At 45.6% G+C, this 27978-nt stretch overlaps 2 protein-coding genes across 8 annotated transcripts in view; both read right to left on the minus strand.

The window, feature by feature from the left end:
- Positions 1-20990, minus strand: GZF1 (GDNF inducible zinc finger protein 1). Of its 2 annotated transcripts, none has more exons than XM_030558056.1 (6): positions 20903-20990; positions 7951-9317; positions 5276-5370; positions 3531-3698; positions 1701-1858; positions 1-979 (listed from the first exon to the last, which is right to left on the minus strand). In XM_030558056.1, exons 2-6 carry the CDS (start codon positions 9294-9296, stop codon positions 623-625), a joined length of 2124 nt encoding a protein of 707 aa, XP_030413916.1. In that variant the 5' UTR covers positions 9297-9317; positions 20903-20990; the 3' UTR covers positions 1-622. The 2 variants fall into 2 exon arrangements, with proteins under 2 accessions (XP_030413916.1, XP_030413915.1); XM_030558055.1 differs by lacking the exon at positions 20903-20990 and adding an exon at positions 15695-15762.
- LOC115649251 (GDNF-inducible zinc finger protein 1-like) overlaps positions 20924-27978 on the minus strand; it is a 22774-nt gene continuing 15719 nt past the window's right edge. For 2 of the 6 annotated variants that reach the window (XM_030558048.1, XM_030558049.1), the window contains exons 4-7: positions 27835-27929; positions 25752-25919; positions 24758-24915; positions 21685-22693 (exon numbers count right to left, since the gene is read on the minus strand). In XM_030558048.1, coding sequence (XP_030413908.1) covers positions 22451-22693; positions 24758-24915; positions 25752-25919; positions 27835-27929 — 664 coding nt within the window. In that variant the 3' untranslated portion in view covers positions 21685-22450. Of the gene's footprint in view, positions 21009-21684; positions 22694-24757; positions 25381-25716; positions 25920-27834; positions 27930-27978 lie in introns of those variants that run through there. The other 4 variants (XM_030558051.1, XM_030558052.1, XM_030558053.1 and 1 more) reach the window with 4 other exon arrangements.

Here is a 27978-nt window from a genome sequence, read left to right on the forward strand (position 1 = left end):
TGAAATTTAACAGAATTTTATTTTCTACTTACAAACTTTTACTAGGAAAGTATTTAATTCCATTAACTGTTAGGCCCACAAGCAACAAACACAATATTTCTGTTTTGTTCACTCATGTGGAATCGAATTGGAAAAGAAACAACACAAAAAACCCACATCCCTTCCTTTCTAAGGGAGCTGCACTCAAGCCATCCGAACAAAAGGAAGAAGGGCTTACCACACCTTTGCAGGAAGGGTAGCAAAGAGGAGACTGCATAGTCAGATTTCCAGAGATTAAAACAATGGCAGGTCTTCATATGCTCTGCTTGAGGTTAACTGCTCTCTGAAGTGACTGTATTATTTCCCACGTTCATAACAGAGGGTACAGAAAAATCAAGAAATGAATAAAGTAGAACAACAACTATCAGCCGGGAAAAGGAGCTACCGCTAGACTATGCAAATTGAAGATTACAGGTTGGTGGTGTTTTAAGGGTGAGGAGGACATGAATGCCATGAATGTCATCCACGACTAGTCCCTCTTCCTTTAGGGGCTATGCTTTCTCCTAATTACATCACTAGGTTCCTGGCAAAGTCAGAAGTTATTAGAGGTATGGCCTAGGCTGGGTTGGTGAACAATACCAAATTATTCCATATTCACCAGAGCATGGAGCTGTGGCTGAATGGCATCTGTCTGTGTATGTAGTACCGTAAGTTCACTTAAGGTGGTAGCTAGGAGGGCTTCTTGGGGTCCCACAGTCCCATCCGATTTGCAGTCTGTCCCGATAGAAGAACTGTTTTCATGCAGTGCAGTCACACTCCCTGGGACAGCAGTCAAGTTTTGATAGTGGCCATTTTCAGAAAAAGACAGCAACTTCTCTGTTATTTTAGGTGACACATGATACTCTTCATCAGGAAGCTCTGTCTTGTGACCTTCGTCGTTCTTAGACACTCCTTCAACAATAACCAGGAAAGACTTCCAGGGTGTATTCTTATCATGTATCTAAAAACAAACACAATACAGTTTCAGCACTTGCTGTTTGCCTTTCTACAGAATCTTCCAGCCAAGGATCCAAAAATCTGTTTACAAATAGTGGGGCAGATTCCGTGCTGCTCCTCAGCTTTTATACGGCTCAGGCAGTGTCAAAAGGAGGGTGACTTGCTATATCCTTCTACCTGGGGATTCTGAAGCAGGCACACAGTCGGCCAAGTGGACTTGTATGGCAGCCCTCTGGAGACAGGGAGAAGAGGCCTGAGCTATTGTAAGCTGACGCAGAAAAAAGCAGCCCCAATGCTGCGCTAGCTTGTCCCAGGGCCAGGTAGAAAATCAGGGAGCTCCAATCAGGTCTCTGAAGGGCTCCCTTGCTCCATTTCATCAAGTGTGAACTTGGCAAAGCAAAGTATCTCTCCCAATGAGTGAAGTCGCACACAGCCTCCCTGTATTATCACTCCCATTTCGCAGGGAAATGGCAGCCCCAGGGTCATATAGTGAGTCAGCAAAAGAGTGAGAAAAATAACTGTCCTTCCTGCTGTGTATGCGCGCTAAGCTGCCAGTAGTGAGATTAATTTGTCTGTAACCCAGAAAAGCTGTCGGCCTCAATGGGACAATGCATTTACTCAAGTATTCTACAGCCAACAGGCCCATTTTACATGGGCATGTCTGAGATGCAACATAAGACCCACTGGAACGAGCAGTGGCGTCTGTAGCAAGACTCGGTCCTTACTGAAGTGTGCCGCCGCAAGGTGGATTTATCCGTGAATGTTCGCCCGCACGCATTGCACATGAACGGTTTCTCCCCCGTGTGTATCCGATGATGGCGCTGCAATGCGTTGAGCTGTGTGAACTGCTTACCACACTGATCACAACAATAGGGCCGTTCACCTGAAATCAGAACACAGGGTTAGAACGACCTCTGAGCTGTACCCGGAGTGCTGCTCCTTTGGTAATCTCATAACATGCCCTCGTATCACAGTTATTTGACTAGGCAAGTACCGGCATGTTCGCAAAGCATGCAAACATATTTGTGGGAATTTCAGATTTGCATAAAATTATACTGATGCATCCAAGGTAAACAGATCATTTCTATAGTTTCAGGGCAGATCCTCTGCTAGTGTAAATCGGTTTAGCTCTATTGAAGCCAACAGAGCACTTACATCGGTAAGCTTCTGGCCTGAAATACATGAGTTTTCATATTTACCTATATCAGTATTTTACTAAGGCAGAAATACTGGGATTTATCACACCCTCTGGTTTCTCTCTTTAAATCTACCAAAGCAGATCACAATACCATTCAGTATATAAACTTCACTTTAGTCTAAAGCATCTTTCACCCACGATTTATTATTTACCCCAGTAAAGCATTTTGTGATACAGCCACGGGGTTAAATAACAGCACAGAGAAAGTAAGTAGGGGTTTCAGATGATTTGAAAATAGATGCAAATGTGATGAGGCAGAGAGATGTCAGGTTGGTATTGCAGATGGCAGGCAATATAGGGGAGAAGGCTCCAGCATCGTGGTAGGATTGTGTGCAGGGACAGAGAAGAGCCCAGTGCTAGACAAGCTGAGGAGAGGAAAGTACACTGAGTGTCTTCGAGCTGGCTGAAGATAGTCTAGGGAGAATTTTATAACTATGGACAATATTAAGCTGGCTTTGCAACGGAGAGCAACTAGATGGTTATAGTGTAGGCTGCACTTTGTACATCAGCAAAGCTAGACAGAAACATTCGCCCCATGCCGTGGTGTTGAAACCTAAGGCGCACTCCACCAGCCAAAAGAGGAGATCAAAGACATGGATGAAGATTTCAGCAGGGGTAGGACTGAGGCTGATATAGATGCAGGTGAAGTTATGGAGGAAGCCATAGAGATAGCCCAATTGCTATAAAAGAGATGGGTGAAGGAGAGTGTAGAGTCAAAGACAATGTCAAGGACACAATCAGCAAAGGCAGTAGAGTGTTTGCTTGGAGCCGCTGGCAGCAGCAACCTGACACTGACTAGAGTTGCATGGTTCAGGTGGAACCAGTAGGAGCGCAAGGCTGCGTCGGAGCAGAGATGCAATTGTGCCCATGGCCATTTTGCTTCTACTGACAGAGAACAAGGTACAGGTAGAGATGAACACAAACTAGGAAGAGGAAGCCAGCAGTAAAGGTGGGTGGGAGGACAAGTCTGCAAAGACAACATTGCTCTTTGCAGTGTTTTGAATGGAGCTAAAATGGATGCTCTTTATTTACTAATAAACTTCTCTGTGTGTCATGTGGCATCAGCATCAGTAAGGAGGTATCAGCACAGCTCTGTGAAGTGCTTGCCAGTTAATTGCTGCTATTCAGTCAGCAGAGAGAACACATTTTTGGAGGATGGGGTAAGAGGAAAGGAATGGAGGAAACCCCACCATTGGTTGAAAACCGTTTTAAGAGTTCTACAAAGGGTTAGTACGTTTAAAAGTAATAAAAGTTCTTGGTTAAAGGAGTCCCTCAACATTAAACAGTCCTAAGACTTAGACCTATAGATACACGTTACTATCCTATACACTTTACTTTCCAAACAAATGTTTCCTACCCGTGTGAACTTTAATATGCTGGTAAAGCGAATTCCTCTGTGCAAATGTTCTGAAGCAAACTTCACATTTAAACGGCTTGGATCCGGTATGTATTCTATTATGGTGTTTCAAGTACTCCTTAGAGGCAAAGCTCTTCCCACATGTTTCACACATAAAAGGCCTTTCCCCTACAGCAAGGGTGAATTGGAGAAGGAAAAACAAAGGAGTGTTTTAGAATGTCATTAGGCATTACATGCAAACACAGAGCTATTATATACAAACTAAACACGGGTCAATGTCAAAAAGGATTCAGTGAGCCTAGCTCAGAGGAGTAAAAGCTGCATTATCAGGTACGGAATATGCCTGTTTGAGAAAGCTGTGCGAGGCACCACTCTCAGAAGGCAACCTCCCATCTCAGAGCATACCAAAATATCCCCAAATGTAGGGCCACTGAACTCTTCAGTTAGCTGGAGTCATTCCACTAACTTAGTGGCCCTTGGCTCAGGCTCATACTGAACAGAGTCCTGCTCACTCTTATAAGAAGGCTACTCTGTTTAGTACCCGATGTTCAGTTGTTGCTTAAGGCAAGTTTTCCTGGGTTAACATGTCACTAGTTTTACATTTTCTGCCAGCTTACATTTGTTCAAGGGAGAAGCGTCCATGAGCAGGGGGGAAAGAGAGATTTCTAACATGTCTGGGTAAGAAATGCGAAAGGAAAAGAAGGAATTCCCCACACATGACACAAGCCTAGCAGTACAATGTCAATCCAGCATATGTGATTTTAATTGCAAGTGCATGAAGCAGGTAATTAGAGGTTAAAATAAGCCACTTTTAAAATTATGTTTCTTAGGTTAATTGCTGCATGTTTGCCCAGAATGCGAGTTCATATTTAGCTTTAATAATTAGGATAAAGCCTTACTATCAATGGGACTGAATTTCCAAAGCAGTCTCCAGCTACTCATGATCCAAAGTCCATTGAAGCCAATGGGAAACTTCCATTCCCTTGACTAGGTTTTTGCCCACTTCTATCCACTGCCTGCCCACAAGCAAAGACCATGCAGGGAAGTAAGGGAGCAAAATGCAGACTGTGCAAAGGTGTCTATGAATGACTCCTTTGCAAACAAAAACAAAAAAAGCCCCTTCTACTGACATTCACAGCAAATACCTGGGTTTATCATGGGCTTCAGAGTTCCTTTTTAAACCATTTTGAGACCAGTATTAGTTCATTAAACTAAATGGCAGTAAAGCTGTGATGAAGGAAAAGTGTGGAATTCTGCAACATTTCTGATAAGGGCACATTTAAAAACTTGTTTTTACAGCAGTAAATTCTGAAAATGTTACGGGTGAAGCTTTGACAATATTTTCCCGTCTCTCTCAAAAATGCTCTGACACCAATACAGAAAAGCACAATATGCAACAAAAATATACTTGTGCTCCACACTGGAGCTCCTGATCTACTCAGTATCCAGATGGCTGCAATTATTTATACAGCTGGTGTTTTATTGAAGTCTTGTGTTGGCTTTTTCTTTAGGAAATGCTAATTAAAATTAACCCTTTTTTTGTACATTTCCTTAAACCTAGCAACCCGAGTAAAGACAACTATTCACAAAACCATGATCTCTCTCCCTGCCCCTCCCCTCCTTTAAATATCACAAACATATGTCACATAATGTCACAAACTGCAACAGCAGTTAGGTTCTAAATAACATACGTTTTGCACCTGACGTTCCTTTACATGGAGAGGGTGACAAAAGAAGAAACTTGCCTGTGTGACACCTTTTATGATATATAAGCATGTGATTCTGTGTGAATCTTGCACCACATTCATCACAGACAAATGGTTTTTCACCAGTGTGGATTCTGAAATGAAAAAAATACCATTAAGCTAAAAGGTTCTCTCTTCTCTACAGTACATTACTAGTCACTTTTACTGTATGGTTATCCTCTGAAATGTGACTAAAAAAACTGGCATTGTGGAATTCAGTGCTAATTATCTTTCTAAGATTTCCTAATCGATCTGAGATTCTGAGCTGATCCATACAAGCAGAGTGCTGTCCCTGACTATCACATTCCAGGATTTGGGATCAGGATCCAGAAATATTTGAGCCAAAGACGTTTTTGGTAAGCCTAAAAATCTCTACTGAATTTTTACACTTCAAATACAAAAATGGAGAGGGGAAGATATAGAGGGTTACCTAACTGTAATAAAAATATAAACTGTTCTTTTAAATTCCAGCTGGAATCTGAAAATCAAGCAGTAATCTTTATGGCTCTGCTATCATCATCATCATTTTCTGCAATGAGAACTTGGCTAACAATTCTTTTTAAATGATTACCGAGCCAGACCACAGTTTGGCTTGCCGTTCCCTGTGCTGGCTCTGCAGGGTTATCAGGCCTACAAAGTAAAGTAAGTGGCTACGGCTCAAACTGAAGAGACACAGGGAGCAGAACAGGAAAATGACATTTTGATATAAGCTTGTCTCTCTCACCAACAGAAGTTGGTCCAATAAAAAACATTACCTCACCCACCTTGTCTCTCTATATCCTGGGACCGACATGGCTACAACTACACTGCATTTGTATACAGTCATTTTCCTTATTATAGCTTCAGTCCTGCAAAGAGATCTGCATGGGTGAAGTCCAGTGTCCATGCAGAGCAGCTTGCAGGATCAGGGTCTATAATTGCACTTCAGTCGCATCTACCTTTAACTTCCTGCCTACACATGAACTTCACACTTGATTTACTTGACTCCTTTGAATAGTTCTGCAGGAACAAAAATACCAGATGATCAGTTCTCACAGTTAAATATTAGCAGGGGAGATTATACGTAAAGATTAAAATGAAAAAATTAGGTAATTATCTGAAGCGGCACCTTCCTCTGGACCTCCCAAACATCTTGTCTTTCTAGGTCTGTCCTCTAGAGCATAAGCTCTCGGGACAGAGACTGTCTTGATATGCATGACACGTACAATGCTGAGCACCTTCTCAATGCTTAACAAACAATAAAATCATCATAGATAGCATCCTTATTGTCCCTTCATACTGGTACCAGGTAGAGGGGGAATCTCATTCATTTTCCTGACTAGTGAATGCTTTTCAGTGTCAAGCAGTCACAACACTTTAGAGAGTGATGCTAAAAAATCTCTCTCTGTGTTGGTAACAACATTTTAGGACCCACTCCTGCAAATGCTTACTGTGGGGCATAGTGTTTACTATCATGTGAAATCTCGTTGATTTCAATGAGACTATAATGACAGAAAGCATCCTGTCTGTATGTAGTACACCTCTACCCCGATATAACACGGATTCGGATGTAACACAGTAAACCAGCGCTCCGGGGGAGCGGGGATGTACGCTCCAGCAGACTGAAGCAAGTTCGATATAACACGGTTTTACCTATAACGCGGTAAGAGTTTTTGGCTCTTGAGGACAGCGTTATATCGGGGTAGAGGAGTACTTTTAGATTAAGAGACTAAGATCTAATGAACTTCATACCTCAGAGGAGAGAGTGGCCTAGTGATGTCAGAACATTCCAGAGTTCTATTCCAGCTCTGGAAGTGACATTTTGGGGAATGCACTATCTACCTCAGTTTCCCCACACTTACCCTCCCTCAGAGTGTGCTCTGAGGGTTAGCGAGGGGTTGATTCTGCAAGGCATTAGCCCCGATCCTACAAAACACTTACACGTGTACTTAACTTTAAACACATGCTTAAGTGCTTTGCAGCATCGGCCACAGTCGCTCACTACCTTGCAGTCTCAAGCCCCAAGTGAACCAAATTACCTTCACAATCACGCAACTCACATGGACTTCATGGGTCCCATGTGAAAAGGCACAATGTTCTCATTTTCTAAGTGCCATATAAATATTAAGCTTTATTACCCATCATTCCTTGCTGTCTGTCTACTTTTGTGCACTTAATTTGCTGACAGCGACACCAGATTGGTCTGTTTCTAGTCAATTTCACTTCCCTGGGTATTTTTGCAGCATCCTGGTGCTTGTTTTATTTGGGTTACACACACCACTGGGGATATTTACATTTTTTACAAGATTTTCATTCCCACTGCATAACATTTTACTATTAATTTTAGTGTTTCTTAATTCAGTTCAAAAAAATATAAGGCCCCAAACCTGCAAACACCCTAGCATGTGTGTAGTTTTACTTTTGAGAGCAGTCCAACAGATTTCAATGGAACCACCCCCATGAGTAAACTTCTGTGCTTAAGTGTTTGCTGGATCGGGGCCTAACCCTATACTTTGGGCTTAGATTAAATGACAGTGCTTCCCTAATTAGAAAGAAAACACTTTGAAAGGGGATATACTGAACCCTCCAGTCAGTCTCCTTTTAAATCCTTGCTCTACTTGAGGGTTCAGGATGTCTTTCAGTGGATTTTATCTTTCCCACCAGAATCTAAAAAGGCCACTTAAGTCTGTTCATACCTCATGTGTGTTTTAAGTGCAGAAGGCTGAGAAAATTTAGCCTCACACTCTGTGCACCCATAAGGCTTGTCGCCTGTATGCGTCCTTTCATGAAGCCTCAAAGCAGTTTTGGAGCTCAAACCCTTTCCACACTGTTGGCACTGATGACGCTCCCCACCACCCTCATGAACCTGAAGAATGTGCCTCTTGACGTCCTTCTTCCTCTTGAACTTCTTACCACAGAGTTCACAAGGGAAGTGGCGCTCACTGGTGTGGACGTGGCGTTGGTGGCTTTTTAAATTGCACCGGTTGGCAAAGGTCTGACCGCAGGTTTCGCACCGGTAAATGATTTCAGCCGCAATGCCATGACTGTGCTTTATGTGCTTGAGGAAGCTCCTCTCATACAGGAATTCCTTCTTGCACGTGCTGCATTTGAAGTTGCCGCCTCGTTTCTTCTTCTCCTCCTCTGATTTTTTAAAGTTGTCTTCTAATTCAAAGTTGCCATTGCACTCTTCATTCTCAGGCTTCACACTGTTCTCCGCTTGCCCCTCTTCCTTCTCCACATCATGCATGATTTGGTCTTTTGGGAACTTGTTCTCTTCAGTAGCATCCTCGGCATTCTTCTGTTGCTCTCTCAATCGCCTTGTGTACTTCTTTTTGGGGATTTCTACGAATACTTTCCTCCCAGCCAGCCTCCCACTGGCCCTTCTGATTTTGGCATAGGGAGGCTTCATGGTTTCTTTTTTCTTGTCAACCTTCTCTTTTGATTTGGCAGTTGGCCTCTCAGGGGACACTCCATTGCTGGGTCTTTCCATGGGGGAACTGGGAGAATCAGGAAGACAGTCTGTATGGTCACCTTCTGCCACAACAGTTGTCTTCAACTCAAGTAAAGCATTTGATTGGGTACCACTGTCCTCCTCAGCATCCTGCGATTCAGAGAAATTTTGCAACTCCAACAACACGGATTCAAGCATCTGCTTCTTCAGCTGAAAACAGGTTTCAGACAGGTCCAAGCACTTAAGCTTTTCAGCTATTTCCAGCATACGTTGCACTCGGTCTTCCTCCACTTCTACCTTGGCAGTATAGACAAACTCAAGAAATGAAGCAAAATCAGCTACCTGGACCTCGTTCAAGAACACGTTTGTCCTTGAGCTATCCATGCTCTTCTCATTAAGAAACACCTCCTTGAAGAACTTGCTTGTTGCTGCCAATACAGCTTTGTGAGCAACAAACTCTCCCCTAACACCTTGATACTCCACACTAACCGTCACATCACAAAGGTGGCCCAGAAGACGCAACTGATGCATTTCGTTCAGAAGATTTATCGGTGAGGACTTTGATTCTAGCAAAACTGCATTACTTTCCATCTTTCTTCTTTCTGCAAACAGCTGTTAACAACATCACACGTTAGTTGCCTATCATGGACAAACCAAAAAAATTTAAAAGCCCAACTCCCATTCTGGCACCTTAATAAAGTGGCCAGATTTTCAGAAAATCTGGCCTAGATTAGCTGTATCTCAGTTCTATTTAGAAATAAGCTAGCAGCCATTCATAGAAAGCAATTAGATTTTTCAAAAGTTAACTTCTATTTCAAGTCTCAATCATCATTTTGGCAGATTCACTCCTTGAGAAATCAGAACTAAGATGCTAGAAAAGTTTAGAGTTCAGTCTAATAGGATTCTAAAATGTAATAAGACTAAGTGAACAAAAGAAGGGTCAAAAGAAATGCAAGGTGCATAATAAAAGCACACTTACAATGCCAAATAGAATAATTCCTGAGAATAGGCTTTTGGGGTAAACAAAAAGGTATTTTAAAAAAAAAAGTTGGATGAAGTGAAAATATGAGTTCTCAAAACACAAAAGTCAACGAGATAAATAATTAGTCCCACTGTTTTATAATCTCCACAAGTTGGAAAAACTGTTCATGGGTTATGGACCATGGTCTGACCCACTATGCCAGCTCTTATGTTCTTATGATGGGCCTGCCTCTTGCAAGGCCTACTGCAGATTGACATTTTTTACCAAGCATGAATGATGGAGCTTGGATGGCTAAATACAACTTCCATTTCTCTTTATCCCAGACACATTTTCTTTTCCCTCTCAGGGCTTGTCTACATCAGAAAGTTGCAGCGCTGGTGAGGGAGTTACAGCGCTGCAACTTTGAAGGTGTACACATCTGCAGGGCACCACTAGCGCTGCAACTCCCTGTTTGCAGCGCTGGCCGTACTCCCGTTTTGTCTCGGGTGTAGAGGATCCAGCGCTGGTGATCCAGCGCTGGTAATCCAATGTAGACAGTTACTAGCGCTTTTCTTGACCTCCGTGGAAGGAGGAAGCCTCTGGTAATCAAGCTGGTTTCCTTTCCCGGTTTGCTCTCTCGGTCCCGGAGCCACCCAGCAAACCGCAGGGAAGGAGACCTGCTTGCTCGGGGTTCCGGGACCGAGAGAGCAAAACGGGAAAGGAAACCAGCTTCGCCGCGGTTTGCTCTCTCGGTCCCGGAACCCCGAGCAAGCAGGTCTCCTTCCCTGCGGTTTGCTGGCTGGCTCCGGGACCGAGAGAGCAAACCGCGGCGTTCCCGGTTTGCTCTCTCGGTCCCGGAACCCCGAGCAAGCAGGTCTCCTTCCCTGCGGTTTGCTGGCTGGCTCCGGGACCGAGAGAGCAAACCGCGGCGTTCCCGGTTTGCTCTCTCGGTCCCGGAACCCCGAGCAAGCAGGTCTCCTTCCCTGCGGTTTGCTGGCTGGCTCCGGGACCGAGAGAGCAAACCGCGGCGAAGCTGGTTTCCTTTCCCGGTTTGCTCTCTCGTCCCGGAACCCCCCTTGAAGCCGCCCAACAGCGCTGCAGTGTGGCCACATCTAACACCACTTGCAGCGCTGGTTGCTGTAAGTGTGGCCACTCTGCAGCGCTGGCCCTATACAGCTGTACTAATACAGCTGTAACAACCAGCGCTGCAAAATTTTAGATGTAGACATGGCCTCAGACTATACGTTTTGGGGTTAATTAAGCAAAGATCCATTAATTGATAAAGCATTCGATATCAGCATAGGTTGGAAGTTAGTGTTTTTCAGTAGAGGTACAACCCTTTAACCACTTTACATGTTACAATACTTCCTGTATTACTTTATAATTAGCCACTTGTTTACTCATTGAACAAACTACCAAAAGCTGAAAAAGTGATTATTACAAACTGTCTGTGTACGGACACCAATGGTCATCAGCAGAGAGTAAACCCAGAACCTTCAGCATCAAAGTCACCACCCTCTTCTATTTGAGCTACAGAATGCCTTAAACTGCATACCCAACCTATTAGTTTCCAAGAGTCAGCCCCGAGAGAGACTATCCAAATCATTAAACCAGTGTATTATACTAACATTATAAAACATATAAGCCACACTCTCCATAAAGCTGTAATAATAGAACTAAGAACTACCATCAAGATGCAGAATGCACTCATTCTTGTAACACTGGTCTTCCACTCTACTGGAATTTGTTCAAAAAGGAAACAGTAATTTAACATATTCAATAAGGTACATAGTGCAATGAAAGGCTTTCACTTCCAGTGGGTGACAAACTTCTTCAAAGTGCTAGCAGCATTCTCTGCTTCAAGCACATATCTCCGCCAATAGAAACATCCATATATATTTCTCCTAAAAAAGATGTTATGTCACTGAAGCCTGCAAACTGCTGTGTGGGCACAGGGAGTCTGCCCACATGGAACAGCTTGTAGGACTGTAGACCATGTGCTTATGTACAGCCAGCTATCTGTTATCCAAGTCACATGCCATACTAAAGTGCCACTATCTAAAGCAGTGGTTTTCAAACGTATTTGATCACGCCCCCCCCCTTCTTTGTGTCTGTAGTAGTTTACGCCCTGACCCTGTCACACAAGTACATATACCAACATATGCAGTGGCGGTGCTTCACTTCAATCAGTTTTGGCTTCTGTTTTTCACCTGCGTTGGTTAATTTTTGAGCCAACGACCCATTGTAATAAGAGAAAAAGCAAAAGTGTGATTGTGGTCCACATGTACAATTAAATGTGCACACTGCGTCATAGCAAACAGATGAACGCACAGATGGCAATGACTTTGTATAATGCTATGCAAGCTTAAACAGAAATCCGTCAAAAAGCACAGCACCAACTGAGGACCTGCAATATCTGGAGGAATCCGTTTTGCTAGTTACGCATTGCTGTGGGTAAAATGTGCGCAACAAGTCTCCCTTCCCAACCGGCCCCCCCCCCAAAAGCTTCTCATGCCCTCCACCCATAATACATTCCACGCTCCCCAGTTTGAGAACCCCTGGTCTAGAGGCAGAACTGCCTGACAAAAAAAAAGATAGAAAGCCAGTTCTGTCAGGCATAATCCAGTATGGCTAAAGTGACTATTATAATCTGAGGCTCACAGTAGAACGGCCACTGGAACAGAAGACTGGCACCAAGTTTAGACAACAGATAAAGCGAGCATGTGAAGCCCAGCTAACTGTGCTGGAAGAATGGGGTCAGGAAAACACTGAAGTTATCAGGTTGACACTCATGGAAGCTTGACCAACAGGCCAGACTCCTGCATGACACGTGGCCCTCAGGCCAAAAAGTTTGCCCACCACTGATCTAGACCAACCCTGACAGGTGTTTGTCCAACTTCCCTAAGCAATTTATTCCAGCGTTTAACCACTCTGACAGGAAGTTTTTCCTAATGTCCAACCTAAATTGCCCTTGCTGCAATTTAAGCTCACTACTTCTTGTCCTAGCCTCAGAGGTTAAGAACAATAATTATTCTCCCTCCTCCTTGTAACAACCTTTTATGTACTTGAAAACTGTTATGTCTCCTCTCAGTCTTCTCTTCTCTAGACTAAACATACCCAATTTTTTCAATCTTCCCTCATAGGTCATGTTTTCTAGACCTTTAATCATTCTTGTTGCTCTTCTCTGGACCCTCTCCAATTTCTCCACATCTTTCTTGAAATGCGGTGCCCAGAACTGGACACAATACTCCAGTTGAGGCCTAATCAGCGCAGAGTAGAGCGGAAGAATTACTTCATCTTGCTTACAATGTCTTGCTTACAATACTCCTGCGAATACATCCCAGAATGATGTTTGCCTGTTTTGCAACGTTACATTGTTGACTCATATTTAGTTGTGATCCACTATCACCCCCCCCACCCCCCCAATCGCTTTCCACAGTACTCCTTCCTAGGCAGTCATTTCCCATTCTGTATGCGTGCAACTGATTGTTCCTTTCTAAGTGGAGTACTTTGTACTTCTGTAAAGGGACCCCTGTCTCTGGGATCCAGTGCCACCACCCTCACGTTGTGTTCGGAGTGTTTGTAGGGTTAACCCTCAGCCCCATTCCTTGGCGAGGAAATGTCTCGGTCCTCACAATCTCAGGGGGAGTTGTCCATAGGGAAGCACCTCATCCCCAGATTCCTGGGGAGAAAAACACTTGGGAAGCTTCCCCTGTGCTCAGGGGGCTGCAGGGGTCTGTGAGGAGTGGTGATCTGTGGAACTCCCCCTGTGCACAGGGGGCAACCACAGTCTGTGGGGCTTCCTCTACACCCATGGAGAAGAGGCAGGCTGTGGGGGGAAGTGGGTTTGTGGGCACCCAGGGGGTGGCGGAGGTCTGTGGGGGGAAAGGGGTCTGTGGGCACGGGGGTGGAAGAGGAGTCTGGGGGGGGGAAATCAGGGGGCAGCAGGGGTCAGTGGGCACCCAGGGGGTGGCGGGGGAAGGGATCGGTGGGTGCCTGGGAGCAGCAGAGGTCTGGAGAGGAGAGGGGAGGGGAGGGTCAGTGGGCACCCAGGGATCTGGGGCGGAAGGGACTGATGGGTGCCCAGGGGGTGACAGGGGTCTGAGGGGGAGGCGGTCAGTAGGCGCCCAGGGGGCAGCAGGGAGTGGGGGGGGAAGGAGCCGGTGGGACTCTGTGGTGCTCCCCCTGAACCCGGGGGGGAAGGGATCTGTGGCAAGAGGGGGTCAGTGGGCGCCCAGGGGACAGCGAGTAGTCTGGGGGGAAGGGGGTTGGTGGGCACCCGGGGGCGGCAGGGCTCTGTGAGGAAAGGAATCTGTGGGCGCCCAGGGAGTGGCAGGGGTCTGTAGGGGAGGGAGTGGTGGGTGCCTAGGGGGCAGCAGGGGTCTGTGGGAGTGCAAGGGGAGGTGGGGCTCTGTGAGGAAAGGAATCTGTGGGTGCCCAGGGAATGGCAGGGGTCTGTGTGGGGGGGGTGTGCCAAGGGGGCAGCAGGGGTCTGTGAGGAAAGGAATCTGTGGGTGCCCAGGGAGTGGCAGGGGTCTGTGGGGGGAGGGGGTGGTGGGCACCCAGGGGGCAGCAGGGGTCTGTGAGAGTGCAGGGGGAGGTGGGGCTCTGTGGTGCTCCCCTTGAACCTGGATGTGTGTGTGTGAGAGAGATGCTATGAGGGGAAGGGATGTGTGGGTGCCCTGGGGTCAGGGGGCACCCATGGGGCAGTGGGGGTCGGTGCGGGGAGGACGTCGGAGGGCACTCAGGGAGCAGCAGGGGTCTGTGAGGGGGCCGGGGGGCTCCCAGAGAGTGACAGCAATCTGTTGGGGGAGGGGGTCTGTGGGCACCATGGGGGTGGTGGGGGTCTGTGGGGGGAGGGGATCAGAGGACGCCCAGGTGGGGGAGGGGATCAGCAGGCTCCCAGGGGTCTGTGGGGGGAAGAAGGTCGGTGGGCGCCCAAGTGGGGGGAGGGGATCGGCAGGTGCCCAGGGGTCTGTGGGGGGAGGGGGTCGATGGGCGTCCAGGGGATGGCTGGGGTCCGTGGGGGGAGGGGGGTTGGCGGGCGCCCAGGCGTCTGTGGGGGTAGGGGGTCGATGGATGCCCAGGGGACGGCTGGGGTCTGTAGGGGGAGGGGGGTTGGTGGGCGCCCAGGGGTCTGTGGGGGGAAGGGGTCGATGGGCGCCCAAGGGGCAGCAGGGGGAGGGATCTGTGGGGGGAGGGGGTCGATGGGCGCCCAAGTGGGGGAGGGGATCAGCAGGCGCCCAAGAGTCTGTGGGGGGGAAGAGGGTCGGTGGGCGCCCAAGTGGGGGGAGGGGATCGGCAGGTGCCCAGGGGGCGGCTGGGGTCTGTGTGGGGAGGGGGTCGACGGGCGCCCAGGGGGCAGCGGGGGTCGGTGGGGGAGGGGTCGATGGGCGCCCAGGGGGCAGCGGGGGAGGGGGTCGGCGGGCGCCCAGGGGTCTGTGGGGGGAGGGGGATTGGCGGGCGCCCAGGGGTCTGTGGGGGGAAGAAGGTCGGTGGGCGCCCAAGTGGGGGGAGGGGATCGGCAGGTACCCAGGGGTCTGTGTGGGGAGGGGGTCGATGGGCGTCCAGGGGACGGCTGGGGTCCGGGGGGGGAGGGGGGTTGGCGGGCGCCCAGGCGTCTGTGGGGTAGGGGGTCGATGGATGCCCAGGGGACGGCTGGGGTCTGTGGGGGGAGGGAGGTTGGTGGGCGCCCAGGGGTCTGTGGGGGGAAGGGGTCGATGGGCGCCCAGGTGGGGGAGGGGATCAGCAGGCGCCCAAGAGTCTGTGGGGGGAAGAGGGTCGGTGGGCGCCCAAGTGGGGGGGAGGGGATCGGCAGGTGCCCAGGGGGCGGCTGGGGTCTGTGGGGGGAGGGGGTCGATGGGCGCCCAGGGGGCAGCGGGGGGTCGGTGGGGGAGGGGTCGATGGGCGCCCAGGGGGCAGCGGGGGGAGGGGTCTGTGGGGCGGCCCCTCATCCCCACACCCGGGGCTCCTCGCGCCGGGGCGGGGGTCTGTAGGGCTCACACCCAGCCGGGCCCCGCTCACTCACCGGGCAGCCCCGGGCTCCGCGCGGCGGCCGGAAGCGCTGGCCGCTCACGGGCGCTCCCCCCGCCCAGCCAGTTCCGGCAACTGCCACGGGCGGAGCCGCGGCGCAGCCGCCGCCATCGGCGTCACGAGACCAAGCGGCGCCGCCCTCCCGGCTCGAGCCACAGGACGACGGCGGCGCAGAGACATGACGCAAACGGACAGCGGGTCGGGCGGACGTGACGTCACCCCAGGCGGCTCCTCCACGCGTCGCGGGGTTGCCTGGCAACGTTCCCCCCCTTCAGGGGTGGGGCCGCATCCCATCCCTAGGAGGCCTGTGACCCCCCCCCGTGTGTGCTCACCCTGCACCCCCCACCCGGCCTCCAAACGGTCTTCGCCCCCTTGCCAGGTGGCCCTGTCACGTAATTCAGTTTAACATGGGGGGGGGGCCAGAAACACGGGGAACTACACAAATAGGAGGAAGCTAATTCACGGGAAATTAAAAGACACAGTCACAAGAGTGAAATGCCTGCAAGCTGCATGGAAACTGTTCAAAACCACCCCCATCGAGCCTCAAACTATAGGTACTAGCCCCCACCCCACCCCCAAACACCAGAACAAAGATTTAAAAAGCCACTGTGGCTAAACAACACAGTAAAAGAAGGGGCTAGAGCCAAAGAGGATTTTTTAAAAACCTGGAAGTCTAATACTACCTAGGAAAATATAAAGGAACATAAACTCTGGCAACTCATACAAAAACAGGGTGACCAGATAGAAAGTGTGAAAAATCAGGATAGGGTGGGGGTTAATAGGCACCTATATAGGAAAAATCCCCAAATACTGGGACTGTCCCTATAAAATCGGGACATCTGGTCACCCTATATGTAAAAGTATAATTAGGCAGGACAAAAACAAATGTGAAGAGCAACTAGTGATAGACACAAGAAACAACAGCAATTAAAAAAAAACAGTACATCCGAAATAAACAGCCTGCCAAAAAAATCAGTAGGGTCACTGAGCAATTGAGGTGCTAACGAAGCACTGAAGGAAGACACGGCCGTTGCAGAGAAACTAAATTCTTTGCATCAGTCTTCACTGCAGGGGATGTGACCAAGATTCCCATATCTGAGCCATTCTTTTTTGGTGACAAATCTGAGGAACTTTCCCAGATTGGAACAAAATTCAATGTTGGTAAAAAATCAGTGTTGGTAAATGCAAAGTAATGCACGTTAGAAAACATAAACCCAACTGTACATACAAAATGATGGGGTCTAAATTAGCTGTTACCACTCAAGAAAGCGATCTTGGAATCATCATGGATAGTTCTCTGAAAAAATCTACTCAATGTGCAGTGACAGTCAAAAAAGCGAACAATCTTAGGAACGCATAGGATATGGATAGTTAATAAGACAGTAATTACCATAATGCCACTATATAAATCCACGGTACACCCACACACTGAATACTGTGTGCAGTTCTGGTCACATAGCTCAAAAAAGATTTTCCAATTCTGATATAAGTCCAGAGAAGGGCAACAAAAATGAATAGGGGGATGGAACAGCTTAAATATGAGGAAAAGATTAAAAACACTGGGATTGTTCAGCTTGGAAAAGAGTCAACTGGGGGGATATGATAGAGGTCTACAAAATCGTAAACAGTGTGGAGAAAGTGTTACTTACTCTTTCACATAACACAAAAAACATGGGTCACCCACAGAAATCAATGGGCAGCAGGTTTAAAACAAACAAAAGGAAAGTATTTCTTCATACAACACACCGTCAACCTGCAGAAGCCATTGTCAGGGGATGTTGTGAAGGCTAAACGTTTAACGGGGTTCAAACAAGAATTAGATATGTTCATGGACCATGTTGGCTGTTAGCCAAGATGGTCAATGATGCAACCCTATGCTCTAGGTATCCCTAAGTCTCTGATTGCAAGAAGCTGGGCCTGGATGACAGGATGAATCACTTGCTAATTGCCCTGTTCCATTCATTTCCTCTGAAGCACCAGTCACTGGCCGCTACTGGAAGACAGGATACTGGGCTAGATGGACCACTGGTCTGAGCCCGTATGGCCATTCTTATACACACAACCTACCCCTTGATGTGCATCCCATACTCCTCTCCCCATGAGGCCTGCATCCCCATGGTTCTCAGCCTATGTGACCCATACCTAAGGAGAGGATTTGATTCATGTGAGAGTGAGGAGGTGATGTTATCAATCTTATCTCTATGTGTTCTCTCTCTACATACTATAAGTGGCTGTTGAAGGGGGAGGGGTTGCAGAGTTGCCTTTGGTTGGGGTTGTGGCAGGCTTGCGTTATGGGGGAGAGAGGGTTACAGATTTTTTGCGTTTCAAAGCTGGTAATCCTACCCATACCCCACCCTCCCCCATGGGTCTGCCCCACATGCTCAGACACCAGGAGCCAGGCCCCCAAAATCCCAAGATTGGCTTAAAACTCAGGAACTGTTAGGAAAACAAGCATGTTGGCTCTGGGCCATGAGCCCATTCGGTGCATTCAGGCCACATCTCAGGCCTATGGGCTAGAGCCTTTTCTGTCTGTTCTTAAATGAAAGCCAAGATTCTCAGGCATCCTATGAACTTGGGAGTGGTGGCTTGAAGGACATCATCAAACTTCACAGGAGTGCTTCACAAACATAAATTAACCACAGCGAGATAAGATTCCCCAACTTCGGTGAGATAACGGTGGGATTATCCTCCTTCCTTCCACACGGGGAACTGAGACACAGTGAGATTAGTGTCAAAAGTATACGCTAATTTGATCAAAATGTCCATGGCCTGATTTTTTAGAGTTTAGCACTTTGTTCAAAGCACAACTCCTGTGAACTTCTGTTGCAACTGTGAAACCTGAGCACTTCTGAAAATCGGACCCCCGAGTCTCATGCTGAGCGATCCCAGGAAAATGAGGAACCATCCCAGGAGTTTGGTTTAAATACTTTGCTTAGCATCACATAGGAACTGTAGCAGATGCAGGGATAGAATCAGGAGTGACACTCAACTGCCTAAATCACAAGACCATCCTTTCTCTTCCTGAAGTCCCCTCCCTCGTCCACCACGCATCTTCCAACGACTGCAACAAATAAGGCAGGGGTCCTAACAGACATCTTCATTCTCCACACAACCCTGATTCGTTCCCTGAACACTGACCACACTGTGCAATGAGGCAGGGGTCCTGTGGGTGTGATCATGCAAAGACTATTATAATGAATGAAAACAAAAGGGCCAAATTACAGTTGAACTGGCAACCTTCGTTCTGGCATTTCCTGACTTTTGAGTGGTTGACTTCGCAGCTCTGTGTATATATAATTTCCTATATTTTTAAAAGAGCAAACTGAAAAAAACCCAGACGTTCCAGCATTTGGAACCCTATTGACTCCCCCTCCCCCTGCTCTTTTACCCCATTGGGCCATCTCCATAGAGCAGGGGTGGGCAGAATATGGTTCAGGACAGAGGGAGCTGGTTGGCAGCAGCTGCTGCCTTAGCTTGCTAATCTACTGAAAAAGGCAATGTACTTAGAGTGGGGTCAGCATACTTAAAGGGAGAATGCACGTCTCTCTCTCACATAGTGTGTGTCTCTGTCTGCCATGCTGTCTCCCCTCCCTCTATTCGTGTGAGGCTACATTAACAACGTGTTAACCCTTGAGGGCTCAGCCGAATGCTAGTTCATCATTTAGCAATAAAGCATTCCCTGGGAAATATCTCACCCTCTTTCACCCTCTGACTTCGCCACCTCAACCAAGCTTCACAATCATCATTGCTGTGTATAGTATTAAATTGTTTAAAACTTACACTGTGTATGTGCATGTATCTATATAGTCTTTTGTCTGGCAAAAAAAAATGGCCTTGGAACTTAACCCCTCCCCCCATTTACATTAATTCTTATGGGGACATTGGATTCGCTTAACATCATTTTGCTTAAAGTAGCATTTTTCAGGAACAGAACTACAATGTTAAGCAAGGAGTTACTGTACAACTCCCAGCTCCCACTCAACTCCTCAGCCCAGTTCCAGTGTCCACCCTCTTTCTGGCTCCATATCCCAGCCCCAGCTCCTCACCTCTGTTGATCTGAGCCAGGCTTCTTCCTCCTCCTCACTGAGTGGGTGTAAGCAGGGGGAGCATTTAGAGCACTGGAGAGACAGTCAGCCTGCTCTCAGTTCCTGCATGCCATGCCAGAGATGCCCCTGGCTGCTGCAAGGAACAATGGGAGGAAAAGTCCTGCTTAGCCCTTGCATCCCTAACCTAGAGCAGGCTCAGGGCAGACTGAAATTTTGGAGAATGTAGCTACTGAACTCTAATGAATCTCTATTGAACGTGTGCAAACTGAGATTCCCAGCAACTCACAACTTGGCCAAATTTGGGCGGATTTTTAATTGCATGGCAAAAGTTAAACCCTGACATCACGATTCCTCCTGCCAAATGTCAAGTCCCTGCTCCAAAGCATAAAGATGCTTGAGCTTCTTAAGACAATGGTTATAAGATCTTTTTTAACATGGGCAAAAGTAACATTTTTCCCTAGTCTCGTTCTGAGAAATGGCTGAACTGTTTTTGCTGAAGTTTACCAAAAAGCCATGTGCGAGGCAAATACTCATCAAGGAAAATTTCAGCTTAAATCATTATACATAACTGAAAAACAGCATCTTAGCTGTAGGGATTGCTACCTGTATCACCTATAATTTAGGGATCTAAATAAAAATTGGCCTCATTTTTTCCAGAGCTAATAAGTGCTTAAAGTGCTTGCAGTGGAGATTATGGGTACGCAGTACACCTGATTATCAGGCTACTTTTATTTAGGAGTCCTACTTCACAAAACATTAGCTATTTTGTCCAGGAAACCTTCAGTCATGACCAGGACTCTGCATAGCATTTCTCTCAGCTTTAAGAACACAGCTGCCAATTCACCCACAAATTAAGTTATTCACTCCCAAGCGAGCAGAAAACATTTAATCATCAGAGAACAATGAGATCAGAATTTATTGCTATCCTGCCATTCAGACAATGCAGCACCCTCTGCAAGAGCATGGGGCAGAGACTCCCATCTGCCAAAGAGGTGGATGCTCCCTGCATTCACACAATGGGTACTTGCTCATGTTAAGAACAGTGTGTGAAAGAGAAGGGGAGAGGGTGACAGATAAGACCTCTCAGAGCTGCAGACACAAAACAAAAAGATCACAGGAGCAGGCTGATGCCTCCCGCAGCAAGTCCCATCACTTACCAGGTAGATGGCTCCACTGAACAGCAGGAGTTGAGAGGGTCAGATCAGTCCATCCTATTAATTCAGTGGGCTCTTGGGGAAGATCATGATAGATCCAGGAGCTATCCTAGGGCACAGAGAGAGCTGTAGCATTACAATTTCTGCAGCTCATCTTAGACCAAGAGAAAGGGGACACATCTCTCCTCAGGAGACACCGTATGTGTGAGTAGGGGGGACAGAAGGCAGAGAAGCAGGGAGAGGGTTGTTCTGCAGCACAGGAGCAGTTTGACCAATCAAGTTGCTCCTATCCCAAAATCAAGAAAATTCAATCATGCCCCTCCCCAACACCTACACACACATTTTCTAAAAAATCGTATTAATGCAATATGAGATTTTAGAACATATGACCAATTTAATCCGTGGTGTAATTCCATTGGTTTTGGAATTACATCAGCAATGAATCTGGCCCATAATCAGGCAATTCAGAAGTACTGTTTCCATCACAACCTTCAACCCCCCACACTGAACACACCGTGTAATAAGACATGCATTTAACACCATTCTCAGTAATGCAAAATACTAAATATGTGCAACGGTGCTCGGTGTTACAATTGGTCTCGGAAACAAAATTCTGAATGTCCTGACTTCGGCACATCTAAGATCTCAATAATAATATTATATGCAGTTTTTTGAATAATAAAAGGATTGTAATCTTCAGAGGTGTTTAGAATCTACAACTCTTATGAAAGCCATTGGGGATTTGAATGCTCAGACTCTCAGGAGGCCAATAAAACTACATCCCATGCAAAAGCCGATTTATTTTAATCTAGGGTTGTGCAGTCAAACCTTTGAATTACAAAATTGAGCCCATAATTCACAGCTCATTATTTATTTTACATATGGGCCTAAGAGGTGTCCCATCACTCTTTAAGAAATAATTTTGAAGTTTATTTTTACAGTATACAAAGAAATTATATATAGGGGTTAAAAGCAAATATCACAGTATTAAGACAAAACGAACCATTGAAAGCTGGGAAACAGCATATATCACTGACTTCTATTATTAACCAGCTACATTCTAGTTGGTTTATAACATTACACAGCAAATATTTGAACATTTTTGTATTGATCAAGAAAGTTAAAAATATTTTACAATAAAATATGTACAAATAAATTAGATACAGCATAGATTATCATTTTATGTGGATTGCTCTAAACATAATATCTTTATTATAAAGACAATTTACAATAACACTATTATGCATGTATATATAAATATACACACAAAAACAAACATATATTTTAATTAAATGGTTATTTTACTGTGTGATATATTCAAGATATTTTTTAAAAATAAAACTCTGTGCACAGGTCGAACACCTAATTGGCATAAATAGTTTACCATAACAAGATAAAAGACTTCAATGTAACATCTTATATTGATTGCATAAAGATAAGAGTATCTCACATAGCTTAAAAATGAAGCAGCTATACTGAAAAAAGATTTGAAATGTTTTCGTTCATAGTGTATCAAGAGATTTTATAATTTTCTGGTTAGAGCAATAAAAGTTACAAGTATAAAAGGGAGTGATCAATGTCTCGCATGTTAACACTAGATGGCCTCTGTTCTGCTTTTTTTACACTAATACTTTCTGGTTTATAAAGTTTACCTTGGTCAACTGACCAAATTTCAGGTGCTGAGTCCTCACCCATACAGACATCTGATAAGGTTTCTATTTTGGACCAATTATGGTCTTTTTTGGTAGTAAGATCTATTAAGAAACTTCTCCAGTGAGCATTCCGGTCATGGATCTGGGGGGGGGAGAAAAACCAAAGATTATAGAGGAAAGAAAAGTTTCTGAATAGTAATTTAAAACAATTGAAGATTTTACTTTCATTAACCATGTTCGAAACGGAATAGGGTTGATTTTAACATTCCAGTGCTGCACTAGGATGGGCGAAGGGATTAGCTGGGCTCTGAAATGTGAGAATGATTCTACATTACTAACTCTGTTCCAGGTCCACTGCCATGACACAGTGGACCTGGAACTAGACTTGATCAAGGGAAACTGGGAAAGTCCTGATTTCCTCCCCAAAGAGGTCACTTCAAGGACCCAAATGGCATTCTAGCGATCTTGCTCGCAGTCCAATTTATCACCTAGAGCTGTGTGTCCTATCAAAACTCTGAGAATGCGTCTGAAGTTTCAAGAAATGGTAAGACACTGTATCTTGTAACTACAGTATGCAGGCTAAGCCACTTTCCACAGCATTTGTGATCAGAGCCCTGCAACCTGACCTAATCCCAACGGAACCTGATTACAAGGGCTGGGTCTGAATCAGGTGGGACAGCAATCGGACGGTCTATGGCTAGGGTGGGCTCTCCTCCTCCGGCCTGTGGCAGCTGTGCCCCCTGTTCCTGCCGGCCACTGCCACTTCGCTGCGCTGCGTGTGCTAGAGTCACAGCATGAGCGTGCCAGAATGGCAGTGACTCTCATTCCATAGCGCACACAGCACTGTGGAGGGAAGCAGCCATGCAGCATACGCAGCTGCCCCTGTGCCAGCCCACAGGCAGGAGGCGACGGAGACGCTGACTCAGGTTCGCAGGAAGGATTGGGGTCAGTTTGGGTCTCAGGCTCGGGTTGGGTGGGCTTGGGTCTGGTTCAGGTCCAGGTTGGGCCTAAAACTTAGGCCCGAGCAGACCTCTAACTATGATTTTAAAAAAACAAAAACAACCCAGCTATAGCAGCATCCTCTTTACATTAGCTACGTTCTTGTCTTTCCTCATGTTTCATTTCCTGTATGATCAGATTTTGCTGTTTAAAAATAACTGGATATAACTGAATTTTAAGACCAGTTTGGCTGTCAGGCCTGGGAATTGGTACATTATCTGGGAATTAGCGTTTCTCTTCCTCAATCTAACAGCTACAGAAATACATCTTTATATTGCACACTCTTTGGGGCAGGGACTTCGTACAGTACCTATCATAACAAGTTCTGGTGCATGACTGTGGCACTACGTGCTACAACTCTATAAATAATAGATCTGTCAATTAATCGCAGTTAACTCAAGCAATTAACGCAAATAATTTCCTCTGGAATGGTGGTCGAAGCATGAAGGGGCATACGAACGTTTAGCATATCTGGCATGTAAATACCTTGCAATGCCAGCTGCAGGAGTGCCATGCAAACAACTGTTCTCACTTTCAGGTGCCATTGTAAATAAGAAACGGGCAGCATTATCTCCCGTAAATGTAAACAAACTTGTTCGTCTTAGCAACTGGCTGAACAAGAAGTAGGACTGAATGGACTTGTAGGCGCTAAAGCTTTACATTGTTTTGTTTTTGAGTGTAGCTATGTAACAAAAAAAATCTCTATTTGTAAGTTACAAGAAATACTATTTCTTTTATCTTTTTTACAGTGCAAATATTTGTAATAAAAATAATATAAAGTGAGCACTGTATACTTTGTATTGTGTGTTGTAGTTGAAATCAATATATTTGAAAATGTAGAACATCCAAAAATATTTATAATACATTAAATTGGTATTGAATTATTATTTAACAATGCAATTAAAACTGCAATAAATCTCAACTTTTTTTCAAATCTTGCAATTAATTGTGATTACTTTTTGTAATTGTTTGCAACCCTAATAATATTAAAAGCCTAATGTAATTGTAAATCAGCACCCTAATCCTCCCCCTCATCCTAACAGAATTTATTTTTCTTAAGGAATCAAAACTGAAGCATCTACTCTAATCCCTAATAAATTTAAAAAAAAAAATCAGCTGCAGAAATGTACCTTCCTGTCCATTCACCCCTAATTAAACCTCTGTACCGCAGTTTAATTGCTACAAAGGCAAAAGAGAGGCAACGTACCGATACGTGTCTCCGTAAGGTGGACATGTCTGTAAAGGTTCTCTCACAAGCCCTGCACTTGTATGGTTTTTCACCGGTGTGAATACGCTGGTGACGCCTGAGAGCTCCTTGCTGAGTAAATGTTTTTCCGCACTGTTCGCAAAAATATGGACGTGTCTCTGCAAATGAATAAAACCCACAACCGCTGAAGATCAGTCCTTTCAGGCCTGATCTTGCAGGCGCATCAGTACATGCTTGACTTTTCTTATGTGAGTAACAGGACTATTTATGTGAGCAATGCTGGGTTAAAGCACTTGCACAACAGCCCTGGCTCCCACAATCACGTGATGAATATTTCTAGCCCTGCTGGTTGTGAAGAAAAGCTTGAAAATGTGACCCAAGTGAAACTGATCCAGCAGGGTCTGCCTGAGTCTCTAAAGGGAGGTGCAACATCCAATAGAACCAGGAAGGTAGCTACCGGGCCCAATCCTCCCTACTAAAGCAGATCAGGCCCTTCTTCTGGGGAATGCTACCCTGCTACTGGCTCCTGCCACCAGTCCACCCTCTGCTAGGGTGATGGCCACGGAGGATGGGCATTTGGCGGGCGGAGGGGTGTCCTGGGCTCTGGATTGCTTTATCAGTCTCTGCAAATAATCAAAGTTAAGAATGTGTGTAAGTGTTTGCAGGATAAAGGTCTTCGAGAAATAAATTTCCAAACAATGAGTCAAACTGCATTTGGCCCAATGTAACTAACTACCGTACATTGTATCAAGGAGGCAATGCAGGGTATATTTTTAATTTTTTAAATACTGTATGAATTTTTTTTCCGTTACAAAAAATATGAGTAAGTATGAACTCTGGTTCCAAATCACTCCCCCCTCACTATACATATGTAGCCCATCAAAAAGATTGTTGAGTTAAAGGCTAACATCCCTTTTGCATACAATTTCAGATCCAAATTTCCACCAGTATCTACTCACCTACTGGCAAAAACAGCATCTGTTTGCTTTGTTACCTGCATGAACATTACTGTGTTGGGCTAGGGAGGCTCTCAATCCAAACGTTTTCCCACAAACATCACATTTATAGGGCTTAGCTCCCATGTGGCATCGCTTATGGCATTTTAAGTATTCATTGGTGGCAAAATGTTTTCCACACACATCACATTTAAAGAGACGCTCTCCTGTAAAAAAACAAAAGAGATTCTGAATTCTCTTACCAGTTACTTCCACAATCTCTTCCCGGCCAAGTCCAATGTTTTGTTGTTTTTTGCCCATGCTTAAACTCCTGCTCCCTTTGACACATTTTGATCAGTCCCTTCTCCTGGACTATCATTAACCTTTTGATTTCCATGAGTCTGTGCTCTCTTGGTTTTCAACTGGCTTCCCGTCCACCATGCTTTGCTGGCATGTCTCAGGGCTCTGACTCCTTTTTTCCCTCTTCACCATATCCCTATATGACCTCATTAAGAAAATAAGAATGGCCCTACTGGGTCAGACCAATGGTCCATCTAACCCATTATCCTGTCTTCCGACAGTGGCCAATGCCAGGTGCTTCAGAGGGAATGAACAGAACAGGGAATCATCAAGTGATCCATCCCGTCACCCATTCCCAGCTTCTGGCAAACAGAGGCGAGGGACACCATTCCTACCCATTCTGTCTCATAGCCCTTGATGGACCTATCCTCCATGAATTTATCTAAATCTTTTTTGACCCTGTTATGATTTTGGCTTTCATAACATCCCCTGACAAAGAATTCCACAGGTTGACTGAGTGTTGTGTGAAGGAATTCTTCCCTTTGTTTGTTTTAAACCTGCTGCCTATTAATTTCATTGGGAGTCCCCTAGGTCTTGTTATGCAAAAGAGAAAGTAATATTTCCTTATTCACTTTTTCCACATCAGTCAAGATTTCATAGGCCTCTGCCACACCCCCCTTAGTTGTCTCTTTTCAATCTCTTCTCATATGGAAGTTGTTCCATACCCCTAATCATTTTTGCTGTCCTTCTCTGTACCTTTTCCAATTCTAATATATCTTTTTCGAGATGGGGCGACCAGATCTGCATGCAGTATTCAACGTGTGGGCGTACCATGGATTTATATAGATATTTTCTGTCTTATCCTCTATCGCTTTTCTAATAGTTCCTAACATTCTGTTTGCTTTTTTGACTGCCAATGCACATTGAGCGAATATTTTCAGAGAACTATCCACAATGACTCCAAGATCTCTTTCTTGAGAGGTAACAGCTAATTTAGATCCCATCATTTTGTATGTACAGCAGAACCCCACAGTTATGAACACCTTGGGAATGGAATTTGTTCATAACTCTGAACAAAATGTTATGGTTCTTTCAAAAGTTTATAACTGAACATTGACTTAATGAAGCTTTGAAACTTTATTATGCAGAAGAAAAATGCTTTTAACCATCTTAATTTAAACGAAACAAGCATAGAAACAGTTTCCTTACCTTGCCAAATCTTTTTCTTTTTAACTTTCCTTTTTTTCAGTTTACATTTATCACAGTACTGTATTGTATTTGTTTATCTGTGTCTGCTGCTGCTGCTGTACTTCTGGTTCCAAATGAGGTGTGTGGTTGACTGGTCTGTTCGTAACTCTGAGGCTCTACTGTATAGTTGGCATTATGTTTTCTAGTGTGCATTACTTGGCAGATGAAATTCAATGTTGATAAATGCAATTTTGTTGCCCAGTCACACAGTTTTGTGAGATCCCTTTGCAACTCTTCACGGTGTGCTTTGGACTTAACTATTTACTCACTTGGCCTCTGCTGCCATTTCTATGTAGATGACTCCCAAAATCCATCTCTCTCTCCCAAGCTCTTTCTTTGGTCTTGCATCTCAGACAGGCTTTCTGATGTCTACCTATCCACGTACCCAAATGGCCCTCATCATCTGAGTACCTCCTGCGAGTTACAAATATACTGTGCACTTCTCTGCCCTCACCTATTCCCTGCTGCCGAGAAGCTTAGGAATTTGGATGATTTCTTTTCTACAGAGATGTCCTGCAGACAACTTGTATTCAATCTGACCAAATAAAGGGGTGAGAACAGAACAGGGCGAAGCCCACGGTGTTTAATTCCTACCTGTATGTGTCCTCTTGTGACCATTTAGTTTGCCTTTGTCAGCAAAGCAAGCTCCACAGTCCTCACAAACATATGGCTTTTCTCCTGTATGAGACCTACAGGAAGTGAAACACAGAGATATTGAGAAAACACAGCTAGACAGGC

The sequence above is a fragment of the Gopherus evgoodei genome, chromosome 3, assembly GCF_007399415.2.
Source record: "Gopherus evgoodei ecotype Sinaloan lineage chromosome 3, rGopEvg1_v1.p, whole genome shotgun sequence".
NCBI classification, from domain to species: domain Eukaryota; kingdom Metazoa; phylum Chordata; order Testudines; family Testudinidae; genus Gopherus; species Gopherus evgoodei.